General features: G+C 45.8%; 1 protein-coding gene across 7 annotated transcripts in view; it reads right to left on the minus strand.

Moving 5' to 3' along the window:
- The window catches only part of syne3 (spectrin repeat containing, nuclear envelope family member 3), a 207,420-nt gene that overhangs the window by 177,330 nt on the left and 12,915 nt on the right, over window positions 1-17,175 (minus strand). For all 7 annotated transcript variants that reach the window (XM_067992140.1, XM_067992143.1, XM_067992141.1 and 4 more), the window contains exons 3-4: window positions 11,419-11,583; window positions 7,258-7,584 (exon numbers count right to left, since the gene is read on the minus strand). In XM_067992140.1, the coding sequence (XP_067848241.1) occupies window positions 7,258-7,584; window positions 11,419-11,583 (492 nt within the window). The remainder of the gene's footprint in view (window positions 1-7,257; window positions 7,585-11,418; window positions 11,584-17,175) is intronic.

Consider the following 17,175-nt stretch of genomic DNA (forward strand, 5'->3'; position numbering starts at 1 on the left):
TGTTTCGCGGAATATATTTCTCCTGAACTCCACTGATCACTTTTTCAAATATTTCCCACTGTTCGATCTCCTGGTTTGTCGCTACTTCTTTTCCAGTTTAGCTTCCCTTGTTCCACTCTCATCCCCTACCACCGACTGAGCTCCCTCAGCTGATGAATCAGTCCTCCTCCATGTTGAGCACCACTTGGAGGATGCACTGAGGGTAGCAAGGGCACAGAATGTACTCTGGGTGGGGGACTTCAATGTCCATCACCAAGAGTGGCTCAGTAGCACCACAACTGACCGAGCTGGCGGAGTCGTGAAGGACATAGCTGCCAGACTGGGCCTGCGGCAGGTGGAGAGCGAACCAACACAAGGGAAAAACCTACTTGACCTCGTCCTCACCAATCTACCTGTCGCAGATGCATCTGTCCATGACAGCATTGGTAGGAGTGACCACCGCACAGTCCTCGTGGAGACGAAGTCCCGTCTTCACACTGAGGACACCATCCAACGTGTTGTGTGGCACTACCACCGTGCTAAATGGGATAGATTCAGAACAGATCTAGCAGCTCAAAACTGGGCATCCATGAGGCGCTGTGGGCCATCAGCAGCAGCAGAATTGTATTCCAGCACAATCTGTAACCTCATGGTCCGGTACATTCCTCACTCTACCATTACCAACAAGCCAGGGGATCAACCCTGGTTCAATGAGGAGTGTAGAAGAGCATGCCAGGAGCAGCACCAGGCATACCTAAAAAGGAGGTGTCAATCTGGTGAAGCTACAACTCAGGACTACATGCATGCTAAACAGCGGAAGCAACATGCTATAAGACAGAGCTAAGCGATTCCACAACCAACTGATCAGATCAAAGCTCTGCAGTCCTGCCACATCCGGTCTTGAATGGTGGTGGACAATTAAACAACTAACAGGAGGAAGAGGCTCTGTAAACATCCCCATTCTCAATGATGGCGGAGTCCAGCACGTGATTGCAAAAGACAAGGCTGAAGCGTTTGCAACCATCTTCAGCCAGAAGTGCCGAGTGGATGATCCATCTCGGCCTCCTCCCGATATCCCCACCATCACAGAAGCAAGTCTTCAGCCAATTCGATTCATTCCACGTGATATCAAGAATCGGCTGAGTGCACTGGATACAGCAAAAGCGATGGGCACCGACCACATCCCAGCTGTGGTGCTGAAGACTTGTGCTCCAGAACTAGCAGCACCTCTAGCCAAGCTGTTCCAGTACAGCTACAACACTGGCATCTACCCAACAATGTGGAAAATTACCCAGGTATGTCCTGTCCACAAAAAGCAGGACAAATCCAATCCGGCCAATTACCGCCCCATCAGTCTACTCTCAATCATTAGCAAAGTGATGGAAGGTGTCGTCGACAGTGCTATCAAGCGGCACTTACTCACCAATAACAAGCTCACCGATGCTCAGTCTGGAAGGTTGTTTGCAGTGGGGTTCTGCAGGACTCAGTACTAGGTACCTTGCTTTTTGTGGTATATATCAACATAAATGTAGGGGGCATGATTAAGAAGTTTGCAGATGATACAAAAATTGGCCGTGTGGTTTATAGTGAGGAGGAAAGCTGTAGACTGCAGGAAGATATCAATGGACTGGTCAGGTGGGCAGAAAAGTGGAAAATGGAATTCAATCCAGAGAAGTGTGAGGTAATGCATTTGGGGAGAACAAACAAGGCAAGGGAATACACAATAAATGGGAGGATACTGAGAGGTGTAGAGGAAGTGAGGGACCTTGGAGTGCATGTCCACAGATCCCTGAAGGTAGCAGGGCAGGTAGATAAGGTGGTTAAGGCATGTGGAATAATTTCCTTTATTAGCCGAGGCATAGAATATAAAAACAGGGAGGTTATGCTGGAACTGTATAAAACACTAATTAGGCCACAGCTTGAGTACCGTTCTGGTCACCACATTACAGCAAAGATGTGATTGCACTAGAGAGGGTGCAGAGGAGATTTACGAGGATGTTGCCAGGACTGGAGAATTTTAGCTATGAGGAAAGATTGGATAGGCTGGGGTTGTTTTCTTTGGAACAGAGGAGGCTGAGAGGAGATTTAATTGAGGGGTATACAATTATGAGGGGCCGAGATAGAATGGATAGGAAGGACCTATTTCCCTTAGCAGAGAGGTGAATAACCAGGGGGCATAGATTTAAAGTGATTGGTAGAAGGATTAGAGGGGAGTTGAATAATTTTTTTATCCAGAGGGTGGTGGGGGTCTGGAACTCTCTGCCTGAAAGGGTGGTAGAGGCAGAAACCCTCATCGAAATTTAAAGGTTACTTGGATGTGCACTTGAGGTGACGTAACCCACAAGGCTACGGACCAAGAGCTGGAAAGTGGGATTCGGCTGGATAGCTCTTTTCTGGCCGGCACAGACACGATGGGCCGAATGGCCGCCTTCTGCACCGCAAATTTCTACGATACTATGAAACACAAAAAGTTAACATGCAGGTACAGCAGGCAATTAAGAAAGGTAAATGGCATGTTGGCCTTTATTGCAAGGGGGTTGGTGTACAAGGGAAAGGAAATCTTGCTACAATTGTAAGGGCTTTGGTGAGACCTCACCTGGAGTAGAATCATAGAATGTTTACAGCATAGAGGGCAGACATTCAGCCCATCCAGCCTGTGCCAGCGATTGATTGCTGGGATGGGAGGGTTGTCCTGTGTTGAGAGATTGAGTAGAATGGGCCTATATTCTCTGGAGTTTAGAAGGATGAGAGGAGATCTCATTGAAATGTATAAGGTTGTGACGGCGCTTGACAGGGTAGAGGCTGAGAGATTGTTTCCCCTGGCTGGAGAGTCTAGAACTAGGGGGCATAGACTCAGGATAAGGGGTCGGCCATTTAAGATTGAGATGAGGTGGAATTTCTTCACTCAGAGAATTATGAATCTTTGGAATTCTGTACCCCAGAGGGCTGTGGATGCTCAGTCGTTGAGTGTATTCAAGGCTGAGATCGATAGATTTTTGGACTCTACAGGATTCAAGGGATATGTGGATCAGGCAGGAAAGTGGAGTTGAGGTCGAAGATCAGCCATGATCTTATTGAATGGCAGAGCAGGCTCGAGGGGTCGTATGGCCTACTCCTGCTCCTATTTCTTATGTTTTTGCATCTTTTTGTAATTTGCCTGCAAATGTTCCCGTCTATCTCCTCCTCGCTATTTGGCGGCCTACAGTTTATATACCCAGTAGCCTAATAGCTCCTCTCCTGTCCCTTAGTTCGAGCCAAATCGATTCTGTCTGTGACCCCATAACTACATCATTACTTTCCAGTGCTACAATAGTTTCTTTGATCAATACTGCCACCCCCGCCTCCTTTCTTTCCTTCCATATCTTTCCTGAAAACTTGTAGCCAGGAATATTAAGTAGCCAATCATACTAAAGAATCATAGGCGACCGCACGGAAGGAGGCCAGTCGGCCCATCGAGTCCGCGGCGGCTCTAAGCAAGAGCAATCCAGCTAGTCCCACTCCCCCGCCCTTTCCCCGTAGCCCTGCAAATTTGTTCCTTTCAAGTACTTATCCAGTTCCCTTTTGAAGGCCATGATTGAATCTGCCTCCACCACCCCCTCGGGCAGTGCATTCCAGATCCTCACCACTCGCTGTGTAAAAAAGTTTTTCCTCATGTCACCTTTGGTTCTTTTGCCAATCACTTTAAATCTATGTCCTCTGGTTCTTGACCCTTCCATCAATGGGAACAGTTTCTCTCTATCTACTCTGTCTAGACCCTTCATGATTTTGAATACCTCTATCAAATCTGCTCACAACCATCTCTGTTCCAAGGAGAACAATCCCAGCTTCTCCAGTCTATTCATGTAACTGAAGTCCCTCATCCCTGGAATCATTCTAGTAAATCTTTTCTGCACCCTCTCTAAGGCCTTCACACCTTTCCTGATGTTCGATGCCCAGAACTGGACACAATACTCCAGTTGCGGCCGAACCAGTATTTTATAAAGGGTCGTCGTGACTTCCATACTTTTGTACTCTATGCCTCTATTTATAAAGCCCAGGATCCCGTATGCTTTTTTAACCGCATTCTCAATGTGCCCTGCCACCTTCAATGATTTGTGCACATATACCCCCAGATCTCTGTTCCTCTACCCCTTTTAGAATTGTGCCCTCTAGTTTATATTGCCTCTCCTCATTCTCCCTGCCGAAATGTATCACCTCACATTTTTCTGCATTAAATTTCATCTGCCACGTGTCCGCCCATTCCACCAGCCTGTCTATATCCTCTTGAAGTCTATCACTATCCTCCTCACTGTTTACTACTCTTCCAACTTTTGTGTCATCTGCAAATTTTGAAATTGTGTCCTGTACACCCAAGTCCAAGTCATTAATATATATCAAGAAAAGAAGTGGTCCCAGCACTGACCCCTGGGGAACACCACTGTACACCTCCCTCCAGTCCAAAAAACAACCGTTCACCACTACTCTCTGTTTCCTGTCACTTAGCTAATTCTGTATCCATGTTGCTACTGTCCCCTGTATTCCATGGGCCACAACCTTGATAAGCTTGCTGTGCGGCACTTTATCAAATGCCTATTGAAAGTCCATGTACACCACATCAACTGCATTGCCCTCATCAACCTTCTCCATTAAAAGACTCTACCAGGTTAGTTAAATACGATTTGCCTTCAACAAATCTGTGCTGGCTTTCCCTAATCAATCCACCCGCGTCCAAGTGACTGTTAATTCTGTCCCGGATTGTTGTTTCTAAAAGTTTCCCACCACTAAGGTTAAACTGACTGGCCTGTAGTTGCTGAGTTTATGGTTACACCCTCGTTCAAAAAACGGTGTAACATTTGCAATTCTACAGTCCTCAGGCACCACCCCTGGGTGTTTGGAAGATTATGGCCAGTACCTCCGCAATTTCCACCCTTACTTCCCTCAGCAACCTCAGATGCATCCCATCCGGACCGGGTCACTTATCGACTTTAAGTACAACAAGCCTTTGAAGTACCTTCTTTATCAATTTTTAGCCCATCCAGCATCTAAACTACATCTTCCTTTACTGAGACTCTGGCAGCAGCTTCTTCCTTGGTAAAGACAGATGCAAAGTTCTCATTGAGTACCTCAGCCATCCCCTTTGCCTTCATGAGTAGATCTCCTTTATGGTCCCAAATTGGCCCCACCCCTCCTTTTACTACCCGTTTACTGTTTACATGCCTGTAGAACACTTTTGGATTCCCTTTTACGTTGGCTGGCGGTCTATTCTCATACTCTCTCTTTGCCCGTTATTTCCTTTTTCACTTCCCCTCTGAACTTTCTATATTCTGCCTGGTTCTCACTTGTGTTATCAACCTGGCATCTGTCATACGCCCCTTTATTTCTGCTTCATCTTAATCCCTATCTCTTTGGTCATCCAGGGAGCTCTGGCTTTAGTTGCCCTACCTTTCTGCCTAGTGGGAATGTACCCAGACTGTACCCGAACCATCGCCTCCTTAAAGGCCGCCCACTGTTCAAATATAGTTTTGCCTGCCAATCTGTTTTTCCAATTTACCCGGGCCAGATCTGTTCTCATCCCATTGAAATTGAGTATTTTTACTTTAGAGTGGTCCGTGTCCTTCCCACTGGTTGGTTGCCTATAGAATACACCCAGTAGTGTAATGGCACCTCTTATTTCTTAATTCTAACTAAATAGATTCTATCCTTGACCCCTCCAGGATATCCTCTCTCCAGCACTGCAATATTCTCCTTAATCAATATTGTGTCCCCCCCCCCTCCTTTCTTTCCGTCCCTATCTTTCCTGAACACCTTGTATCCAGGAATATTTAGTACCCAATCCTGCCCTGTTTTGAGCCAGGTCTCTTATCACTACCACAAGGACAGCAGTGGTTCAAGAAGGCGGCTCACCACCACCTTCTCAAGGGCAATTAGGGATGGGAAATAAATGCCGGCCTCGCCAGCAATGCCCACATCCCATGAACGAATAATTAAAAAAATCATATTCCCATGTGGCTATTTGCACCTGAAGCTCACCAACCTTATTTACCTCCTTATTTTCCCCTTTCCCTACCTCTTCTTGCCAGTATATTTGGAGGTAGTGCAATCTCCCATGATTATTATTCTATGTCTTTTACTCATTTCATAGATTTGTCTACATATTTCATCCTCCACTTCCCTTCCACTATTAGGTGGTCCGCAGAATATACTATTAGTGGTATCGATCCTCCTCATCCTTTATCTCAATCCATATGCATTCTGTTTGTCTTAATGTTACTTACATCCCTTTTTTCTACTGTCATTATGTTAGCTCTAATTACTACAACGACCCAGCTCTGCCTCCTTCCTTCCCTATCCTTTCTAAATACATTATATCCTGCAATATTTAACGGCCAGTCCTGATCCTTATGTAGCCACATTTCAGTTATCCCTACTACATCTGGCTCTTTGCTAAAAATTATTGCCTCAGTTCCCCCCATTTGGTCGGGGGGCCAGCGCTGGGGTAAGTGTAAGATGACTTTGGACCTTTGGTTCCCAAAGCTCTCCACTGGGGATTTTCCTCGCCTCATGTCTGGATCTGTTGGAGACTCACTGATAGAGATTGATGGCAATGATTAGCCAACAACTCCATTATCATTGAATCATGAGATGACCAGAATGGTAGAAGGTGAACCAGATGGATCTTGGTCTTAATGTTCCCAAAAGATACAACGGTCTTTGTCTCAACCACAAGGACGAGAAATTTATCTTGTAGGCATTGGAGGACCAGGAGCCAATGTAGGTCAGCGAGCACTGAGGTGATGGGAGAAAGGGACTTGGTGTGAGTTATGCTACGGGCAGCCAAAATTTTGGATGAGCTCGTTTATGAAGGGTGGAAGATAGGAGGCTGGCCAGGAGAGCATTGGAAGAGTCAAGTCTGGTGGTAACAAAGGCATGGATGAGGATTTCAGCAGATGAGCTGAAGCGGGGCAGAGACGGGCGACGTTACGGAGGTGGAAGTAGGCAGTCTTGGTAATGGAGTGGATATGAGGTCAGCAGCTCATCTCAGGGTCAAATAGGACGCCAAGGTTGTGAACAGTCTGGTTCAGCCTCAGACAGTGGCCAGGGAGAGAGATGGAGTGAGTGGTCAGGGAACGGAGTAAGGGTTCGCGACCATAGTCGGTGGCTTCGGTCTTCCCAGGAAAAATCTGGTAAACATTGCTGAAAAATTCCCAGCTTAACAGTAACAACAATGGTCCTATTACAAACAGCTGCCATTCCCCGTCGCTGGCCCCCCCATCCTTGTGCCCCCGGCCCACTGCTTACTTTACATTTACGCCACGCAGTTTCTATCTCATTCTGATCAGGAGGCTCAGGATCAAGGCTCCGTAACCGGCCGCGGAATTCGGCCACCGCTTCCTCCAGCTGCTCAGCCCGGGACCTGGATTCCAGCATTGATTGAAGAGCGAGCACCAGTGGTCCCTGATCCTCATCACACCTCAGTCTCAGACTCTCCCAGTCTGCTCTCAACTGCTCCAGTTCTCTTCTGATGCGTTCAGCACCAAGTGGAGATGTGTTTTGTATTACAGTCTTGGCCTGAGTCTGCAGATTGACAAGCTCCCGCTCTGCATCGCTGACTGAATCTGTCAGTTCCTGTGAATGGAGGAAAGAACATCGTTCAAGCTGAATAAAGTATCTGGATAATGACGTGTCAGAGTCTGGAGGCAGCACCTCAAACTGCACTCAAGGAATGACTTCCACTCTGCCCTCCCCCTCCCAAGCTACCCCTCCCCCTCCCCCTCCCGCTGCCAAACTCCCCCCTCCCTCCCCAGATTGCCTTGAACGGATTTGTTAAAGGCAAATCGTCTTTAACTAACCTGTTAGAGTTTTTTGATGAGGTAACGGAGAGGGTAGATGAGGGAATGCAGTTGATGTGATGTATATGGATTTTCAAAAGGTGTTTGACAAAGTGCCACATAATAGGCTTGTCATCAAGATTGAAGCCCGTGGAATAAAAGGGGGCAGTAGCAACATGGATACAGAACTGGCTGAGTGACAGGAAACATAGTGGTGAACGGTTGTTTTTCGGACTGGAGGGAGGTGTACAGTGGTGTTCCCCAGGGTCAGTGCTGGGACCACTGCTTTTCTTGATATATATTAATGACTTGGACTTGGGTGCACAGGGCTAAAATTTCAAATTTGCAGATGACACAAAACTTGGAAGTGTAGTGAACAGTGAGGAGGATAGTGATAGACTTCAGGAGGATATAGACACGCTGGTGGAATGGGCGGACACGTGGCAGATGAAATTTAACGCAGAGAAGTGTGACGTGATACATTTCGGTAGGAAGAATGAGGAGAGGCAATATAAACTAGAGGGCACAATTCTAAATGGGGTACAGGAACAGAGCGATCTGGGGGTATATGTGCACAAATCGTTGAAGGTGGCAGGGCAGGTTGAGAAATGGTTAAAAAAGAATACGGGATCCTGGGCTTTATAAATAGAGGCACAGAGTACAAAAGCAAGGAAGTTATGATGAACCTTTATAAAACACTAGTTCGGCCACAATTGGGGTATTGTGTCCAGTTCTGGGTACTGCACTTTAGGAATGACGTGAAGGGCTGAGAGAGGGTGCAGAAAAGATTTACTAAAATGATTCCAGGGATGAGGGACTATAGTTACGTGGATAGACTGGAGAAGCTGGGGTTGTTCTCCTCAGAACAGAGAAGGTTGCGAGGAGATTTTATAGAGGTATTTAAAATCATGAAGGGTATAAGACAGAGTAGATAGAGAGAAACTGTTCCCATTGGCAGAAGGGTCAAGAACCAGAGGGCATAGATTTAAAGGTGACTGGCAAAAGAATCAAAGGCGATATGAGGAAAAACTTTTTTTTTTAACACAGCGAGTGGTGAGGATCTGGAATGCACTGCCCCGAGGGGGTGGTGGAGGCAGATTCAATCATGGCCTTCAAAAGGGAACTGCCTAAGTATTTGAAGGGAAAAAATTTGCAGGGCTATGGGGATAGGGCGGGGAGTGGGACCAGCTGGATTGCTTGAGTGGAGCCGGTTCAGACTCAATGGGTCGAATGGCCTCCTTCCGTGCTGTAACTTTTCTATGATCCTCATTCTTCCTGCCAAAATGTATCATTTCACACGTCTCTGCGTTAAATTTCATCTGCCATGTGTCTGCCCATTCCACCAGCCTATCTATGTCCTCTTGAAGTCTATCACTGTTCACTACACTTCCAAGTTTTGTGTCATCTGCAAATTTTGAAATTGTGCCCTTACATCCAAGTTCAAATGTAAGGAATCTTACAACACCAGGTTATAGTCCAACAGTTTTATTTGAAAATCACAAGCTTTCGGAGATGATCTCCTTCGTCAGGTGAGTGAGGGTTCTGAAATCGCATATGATATATTAGCCTAATATATGCTGTGCGATTTCAGAACCCTCACTCACCTGACGAAGGAGGTAAGCTCCAAAAGCTTGTGATTTTCAAATAAAACTGTTGGACTATCACCTGGTGTTGTAAGATTCCTTACATTTGTCCACCCCAGTCCATCACCAGCATCTCCACATCATCCAAGTTCAAGTTATTAATGTATATCAAAACTCATCGAGGTCTCATCAAACTCTCCCAGGGCAGGTACATACAGCACGGGTTAGACACAGAGTAAAGATCTCTCTTCACTGTCTCATCAAACACTCCCAGGGCAGGTACAGAGTAAAGCTCACTCTAGATTTTGCCAATTATTTTTTGAGAGGACAGTAATGTACTGGGCCAGCACCCCAGAAGTTGAGAGTTCAAATCCCACCAGGGCAAGTTGTGAAACTGTATTCAATAAATCTGCTAATTTGTGGTCTGGCACCAGATAAAATAACCATGAAGCTGTTGAAATAACCCGACTGGTTCATGAATGCTGTTCAGGGAAGCCCATTTCACCAGTCTGTCTATGAACTCCTGAAGTCTGTTCCTATCCTCCTCATCGTTTACTACATTTGAGTTTTGTGTCACCTGCAAACTTTGAAATTATGCCCTGTATACCCAAGTCCAGCTCATTAATATATATCAGAGGTTGGGCTGCACTGGGGGGATTTTGGACTGTTGTGCTCCCGGTCCACCAACACCTCGATTTTAAAATTCTCATCCTTGTTTTCAAATCCCTCCTTGGCCTCACCCCTCCCTATCTCTAAACTCCTCCAGCCTTACAACCTCCAAGATTTCTGCACTCCTCCAATTCTGGCCTTTTGAGCATCCCCAATTTTGGGGGAAGAGGAGGAAACATCGGTAAATACTTGACACTACATTTCAATCTCCAGAGGGTGGCAGCAGCCCATGCCTAGATGTAGTTACCAACTTACCACAAAAACAGCTCAAGACAGATACCAGACAGCCAAAGAAAGGAAGATTAGTGAAGAACTGAGTTTAATTGCAGATCATTATACATTAGTCCAGATGTCCAGCATCCAGTCTCAGACTGGTGTTTAATCATAACTGAGTTGTATCATCTGATGTTAAAATATAACTGAAGAACTTGTATTTATATAATGCCCTATCATCTCTTCAGGGCATTTTGCATTCTATGGATTACTTCTTAAAGTGCTATCACCGTGGTTACATAGGCAAATAGCCAATGTGTACACAAGATCCCACGAACAGCAAATGAAATCGGCTGCTGAAACCCTCATCCATTCCTTTGTTTCCTCCAGACTCGACCATTCCAATGCTCTCCTGATCGGCCTCCAACGTTGCAACCTCCATAAACTTGAGCTCATCTAAAACTCTGCTGCCTGTATCCTAACTCACACCAAGTACCATTCACCCATCATCCCTTGTGCTTGCTGACCTACATTGGCTCCCAGTCCATCAGCGCCTTGATTTTAATATTTTTATCCTTGTTTTCAAATCCCTTCATGGCCTCACCCCCCCCACCCCCATCTCTGTAACCTCCTCCAATCAGACGACCCTCTGAGATGGCTGCGCTCCTCCAATTCTTGCCTCTTGCACATCCCTGATTTTAATCGCTCCACCATTGGCGGCCGTGCCTTCAGCTGCCTAGGCCCGAAGCTCTGGAATTCCCTCCCTGAACCTCTCTGCCTCTCTCTCCTCCTTTAAGATGGCCCTTAAAACCTAACTCTTTGACCACCTGTCCTAATATCTCCTGAAGTGACTTGGTTCATAATGCTCCTGTGAAGTTCCTTGGGACATTTTACTACATTAAAAGCGCTATATAAATGCGAGTTGTTGTTATTGTCTACACCCATTTGGTACTGGATAGAATTCATTTCACATAGGACACACTGCAGTTAAAAAGGAGAAATTATTGATTGTACTTGGGCTGAAATTTAATCCAGGTACTGGGGGAAAGCACAAATTCTGATGCACTACAGAGAATTACTCGGATTTCTCTTGTTCTTTGATGATAATCTGTTTAATAGATACAAAAACTATAACCATGGTTACTGATTTGAAAAGGATGATTTACCCTCAGCTCTCTGAGCAATCCCTCGACGTGATCCTTGCTCTCTCTGGGTGTGTTGCAGTGGTTATATTTTTCCTTCATGGAGTTCAGCCACTTTTGGAATTTCTCCACATTGTCCTGGTATTGCTGATGCTCTTGTACAATTGTGTCCAAAATTGTCACCTTTTTCTGAAATAGGAAAACCAGATCTGAAATCTCAAAATCAGGCCAGGGTGGGGGTGGGGGGGATCTGTCGCGGCCGCAGGCATGTATGTAATGAACTGCACAAACTCTGGCCGTGACTGAAGTTTACACTTGTTTTAAGATTTTAAGCGAAGTCAGAGAATCAATATTTCTGCACACAGCTCAAACTAGAACAGTCCTTTAACAACTTCATCCAGTTACATCGAAACTACAGCACAGAAACAGGCCAGTCGGTCCAACTGGTCTATGCAGACCTCCTCCCTCCCCACTTCATCTCACCCTACCAGCATAACCTTCTACTCCTTTCTCCCTCATGTGTTTATCCAGCTTCCCCTTAAATGTATCTACACTATTCACCTCAACTACTCCTTGTGGTAGCGAGTTCCACATTCTCACCACTCTCTGGGTAAAGAAGTTTCTCCTGAATTCCCTAATGGATTTATTAGCGACTATTTTATATTTATGACCTCTAGTTTTGGACTCCCCACAAGTGGAAACATTTTCTCTACGTCTACCCTATCGAACCCTTTCATAATCTTAAAGACCTCTATCAGGTCACCCCTCAGCCTTCTCCTTTCCAAAGAAGAGTCCCACCCTGTTCAGCCTTTCCTAATAAAGGGTATCCTCTCAATTCTGGTATAATCCCTGTGAATCTTTTTTGCACCTTCTCCAATTCAAATCTTTTCTATAATATGGAGATCAGAATTGTGCACAATACTCCAAGTGTTGTCTAACCAAGGTTCAATGCAAGTTTAACACAACTTCTTTGCTTTTCAATTCTATCCCTCTAAAAATGAACCCGAGTGTCTGATTTGCCATTTTTATGGCCTGCTTTGTTACTTATAGTGATTTGTGTATCTGTTCACTTAGATCCCTTTGCTCCTCTATCCTGTCTGGATAGGTGATTGGCAAAAGAAACCAAGGCGACATGAGAAAAAACTTTTTTACACAGCAAGTGGTTGTGATGTAGATTGCACTGCCTGAAGGGATGGTGGAGGCAGATTCAATCGTGGCTTTCAAAAGAGAATTGGATAAGTACTTGAAGAGAAAAAATTTGCAAGGCTACGGGGAAAGGGCGGGGGAATGGGACCACCTGGGTTGCTCTTGCAGAGAGCCAGCACGGACTCAATGGGCCGAATGGCCTCCTTCCGTGCTGTAACCGTGCTATGATTCTTGTGGAGGCACAGCACATGGCTGAGGTACTCAATAAATACTTCACATCGAACCTCACTAGAGAAGAGGATGCTGCAAATGTAGCAGTAAAGAGGAGGTAGTAGCAATATTGGATAGGTTGAGAAGGCGATTAAAAAAGCACACGGGATCCAGGGCTTTATAAATACAGGCACAGAGTACAAAAGCAAGGAAGTTATGCTAAACCTTTATAAAACACTGGTTAGGCCTCAGCTGGAGTATTGAGTGCAATTCTGTGCAACACACTTCAGGAAGGATGTCACGGCCTTAGAGAGGATGCAGAAGGGATTTACTGGAATGGTACCAGAGATGAGGGACTTCAGTTATGTGGATAGACTGCAGAAACCAGGGTTGTTCTCCTTAGGGCAGAGAAGGTTAAGCGGAGATTTGATAGAGGTGTTCAAAATCATGAATGGTTTTCACAGAGCAGAGAAGAAATTGTTTCCAGTGGCAGAAGGGCCACAAAATAAGAGCTTGTGGTGTAGGGGGTAACATATTAGCATAGATAAAGGATTGGTTAGCTAACAGGAAACAGAGAGTAGGCATGAATGGGTCATTTTCAGGTTGGCAAGATGTAACGAGTGGAGTGCCACAGGGATCAGTGCTTGGGCCTCAACTATTTACAGTCTATATCAATGACTTGGATGAAAGGACCGAATGTATGGTTGCTAAATTTGCTGATCACACAAAGGTAGGTAGGAAAGTAAGTTGTGAAGAGGACATAAGGAGTCTGCAAAGGGATAGGTTAAGTGAGTGGGCAAAAATTTTGCAGATGGAGTATAATGTGGGAAAATGTGAACTTGTCCACTTTGGCAGGAGGAATAGAAAAGCAATATATTATTTAAATGGAGAGAGATTGCAGAACTCTGGAGGTACAGAGGATATCTGGGTGTCCTGGTACATGAATCACAAAAAATTAGCATGCAGGTACAGGAGCAAGGATGTCTTACTGCAGTTATACAGGGCCTTTGTGAGACCACACCTGGAGTGTTGTGTGCAGTTTTGGTCTCCTTATCTGAGGAAGGATGTCCTTGCCATGGAGGGAGTGCAACGAAGGTTCACCAGACTGATTCCTGGGATGGCAGGACTGTCGTATGAGGAGAGATTGGGTTGACGAGGCCTCTTTCACTCGAGGTTAGAAGAATTAGAGGGGATTTCATTGAAACGTATAAAATTCTGACAGGGCGAGACAGACTGGATGCAGGGAGGATGTTTCCCCTGGCTGGGGGGGTCCAGACGAGGGGTCACAGTCTCAGGACACGGGGTAGGACATTTAGGACTGAGATGAGGTGAAATTTCTTCACTCAGAGGGTGGTGAACCTGTGGAATTCTCTACCACAGAAGGCTGTGGAGGCCAAGTCACTGAATATATTTAAGAAGGAGCTGGATAGATTTCTAGACACACAAGGCATCAAGGGGTATGCGGAGAGAGCGGGAATATGGTATTGAGATAGAGGATCAGCCATGATTATACTGAATGGCGGAGCAGGTTCGAAGAGCCTAATAGCCTACTCCTGCTCCTATTTTCTATGTTTCTATGTACAGCAAGTGGTTAGAAAGGCAAATGGAACGTTGTCATTTATTGCAAGGGGAATGGAATATAAAAGTAGAGATGTTTTGCTACAGTTGTACAGGGCATTGGTGAGACCACATCTAGAATACTGTGTGCAGTTTTGGTCTCCTTATTTAAGGACGGACATAATTGCTTTGGAGGCGGTTCAGAGAAGGTTCACTCGACTGATTCCTGGGATGAGGGGGTTATCTTATGAGGAAATGTTGGACAAGTTGGGCCTGTATACACTGGAGTTTAGAAGAATGAGAGGTGATCTTATTGAAACATATAAGATCCTGAGGGGATTTGAAGGGGTAGATGCTGAGAGGATGTTTCCCCTTGTGGGAGAGACTAGAACTAAGGGCCACAGTGTAAAAATAAGGGGTCTCCCATTTGAGACGGAGATGAGGAGAGATTTTTTCTCTCAGGGGGTCTGTGGAACTCCCTTCCCCGGAGTGCAGTGGAGGCAGGGTCATGGAATATTGAGTTCGACAGTTTCCTGATTAACAAGGGAGTCAAAGGTTATAGTAGGTAGACAGGAAAGTAGGGTTGAGGTCACAATCAGATCAGCCATGATGTTATCAAATTGCACAGCAGGCTCGAGGGGCCGAATGGCCTACTCGTGCTCTTAATTCGTATGTTATCTTTCTGTCCTACTACCTTCAGGGATTTGTGGGCATGCATTCCAAGGTCCCTCTGTCCCTCTCTACTTCTCAGCATCCTCCCATTTATTGTGTATTCCCTTGCCTTGTTTGCCCTCCCCAAATGCATTACCTCACACTTCTCCGGATTGAATTCCATTTGCCACTTTTCTGCTCACCTGACCAGTCCATTGATATCTTCCTGCAGTCGACAGCTTCCCTCCTTACTATCAACCTCACGGCCAATTTTTGTATCATCTGCAAACTTCTTAATCATGCCCCCGACAGTTAAGACTAAATCATTGATATATACCACAAAAAGCAAGGGACCCAACACTGAGTTGTGCGGAACCTGAATTGCTCTGGAGGGAGTGCAGAGAAGATTTACAAGAACGTTGCCAGGGCTTGAAAATTGCAGCGACAAGGAGAGATTGGATAGGCTGGGGTTGTTTTCCAAGAGCAGAAGAGGCTGAGAGGTGACTTGATTGAGGTGTACAAAATTATGAGGGGCCCAGAATGAGTAGACAGGAAGTACCTGTTTCCCCTAGCGGAGAGTTCAAGAACAAGAGGACATAGATTTAAGCTGATTGGCAGAAGGATTCGAGGGGACATGAGGAAAAGCTTTTTTACCCAGAGGGTGGTGGGTGCATGGAATTCACTGCCTGAATTGATGGTAGAGGCAGGGATCCTCAACTCTTTTAAAAAGTACCTGGACCTGCACCTAAAGTGCTGTAAGCTGGGATTAGAATGGGCACCTGGTTGTTCTTCGAGCTGGCGCGGACACGATGGGCCAAATGGCCCCCTTCTGTGTTGTATCTTTTCTATGGTTCTAACCCCACTGGAAACAGCCTTCCAGGCACAAAATCACCCGTCGACCATTACCCTTTGCTTCCTGCCACTGAGCCAATTTTGGATCCAATTTTCCACTTTCCCTTGGGTCCAATGGGCTGTTACTTTTCTGACCAGTCTGCCATGTGGGAACTTATCAAAAAGCCTTGCTAAAATCCATGTAGACTACATCAAACGCGCTACCTTCTTCAACCCTCCTTGTTACCTGCTCAAAAAATTCAATCAAGTACAATCTAGAGTAAAAGTATTTAATTAGAGGAGGGGCAATTTCAGTGAGCAAATTGGAATCAGAGATTGGCAGGGAAAACTGTAAACGAACAGTGGGTGGCCTTTAAAAAGCAGATGGTTCAGGTACAGTCTAGGTACATTCCCATGAGGGGGGAAAGTAGGGCAACTAAAGCCAGAGCTCCCTGGATGTTGAAAGAGATAGAGAGTAAGATGAAGCAGAAAAAGGGAGCGTATGACAGATATCAGGTTGATAATACAAGTGAGAACCAGGCTGAATATCGAAAGTACAGAGAAGTGAACAAGGAAATAAGAAGGGCAAAGTGAGAGTATAAGAACAGACTGGCGGCTAACAGAAAAGGGAATCCAAAAGTCTTCGAAAGGCATATAAATAGTATACAGGCAGTAAGAGGAGGGGTGGGGCCAATTAGGGACCAAAAAGGAGATCGACTCATGGAGGCAGAGCGCATGGCTGAGGTACTAAATGAGTACTTACTTTGCATCTGTCTTTACCAAGGAAGAAGATGCTGCCAAAGTCACAGTAAGAGTCCTTGAACATGTTGTTGCCTCACAAATCCATGCCCATCTTTCCCACAATTTCATGTTTGAATCCCTCCAATCAGGTTTCGCCCCTGCCATAGCACTGAAACGGCCCTTAATAAAGTCATAAATGACATCCTGTGACCGTGGTAAACTATCCCTCCTCATCCTTCTCGGCCTGTCTCCAGCCTTTGACATGGTTGATCTCACCATCCTGCTCCAACTCTCCTCTGTCATCCAGCCAAGTGGGACTGCGCTCGCCTGGTTCCATTCTTATCTATCCAGTCGCAGCCAGAGAATCACCTGCAATGGCTTCTCTTCCCGCTCCCTCACCGTTCCCTCTGGAGTCATCCAAGGATCTATCCTTGGCCCCCTATTTCTCATCTACATGCTGGCCCATGGCGACATCATCCGAAAATACGTCAGGTTCCACATGTACGCTGACGACCCCCAGCTCTACCTCACCACCACCTCCCTCGACCCCTCCATTTGTCACACCGCTTGTCCAACATTCAGTACTGGATGAGCAGAAATTTCTTCTAATTAAATATTGGGAAGACCGAAGCCATTGTCTTCTGT

The sequence above is a fragment of the Heptranchias perlo genome, chromosome 10, assembly GCF_035084215.1.
Source record: "Heptranchias perlo isolate sHepPer1 chromosome 10, sHepPer1.hap1, whole genome shotgun sequence".
NCBI lineage: Eukaryota > Metazoa > Chordata > Chondrichthyes > Hexanchiformes > Hexanchidae > Heptranchias > Heptranchias perlo.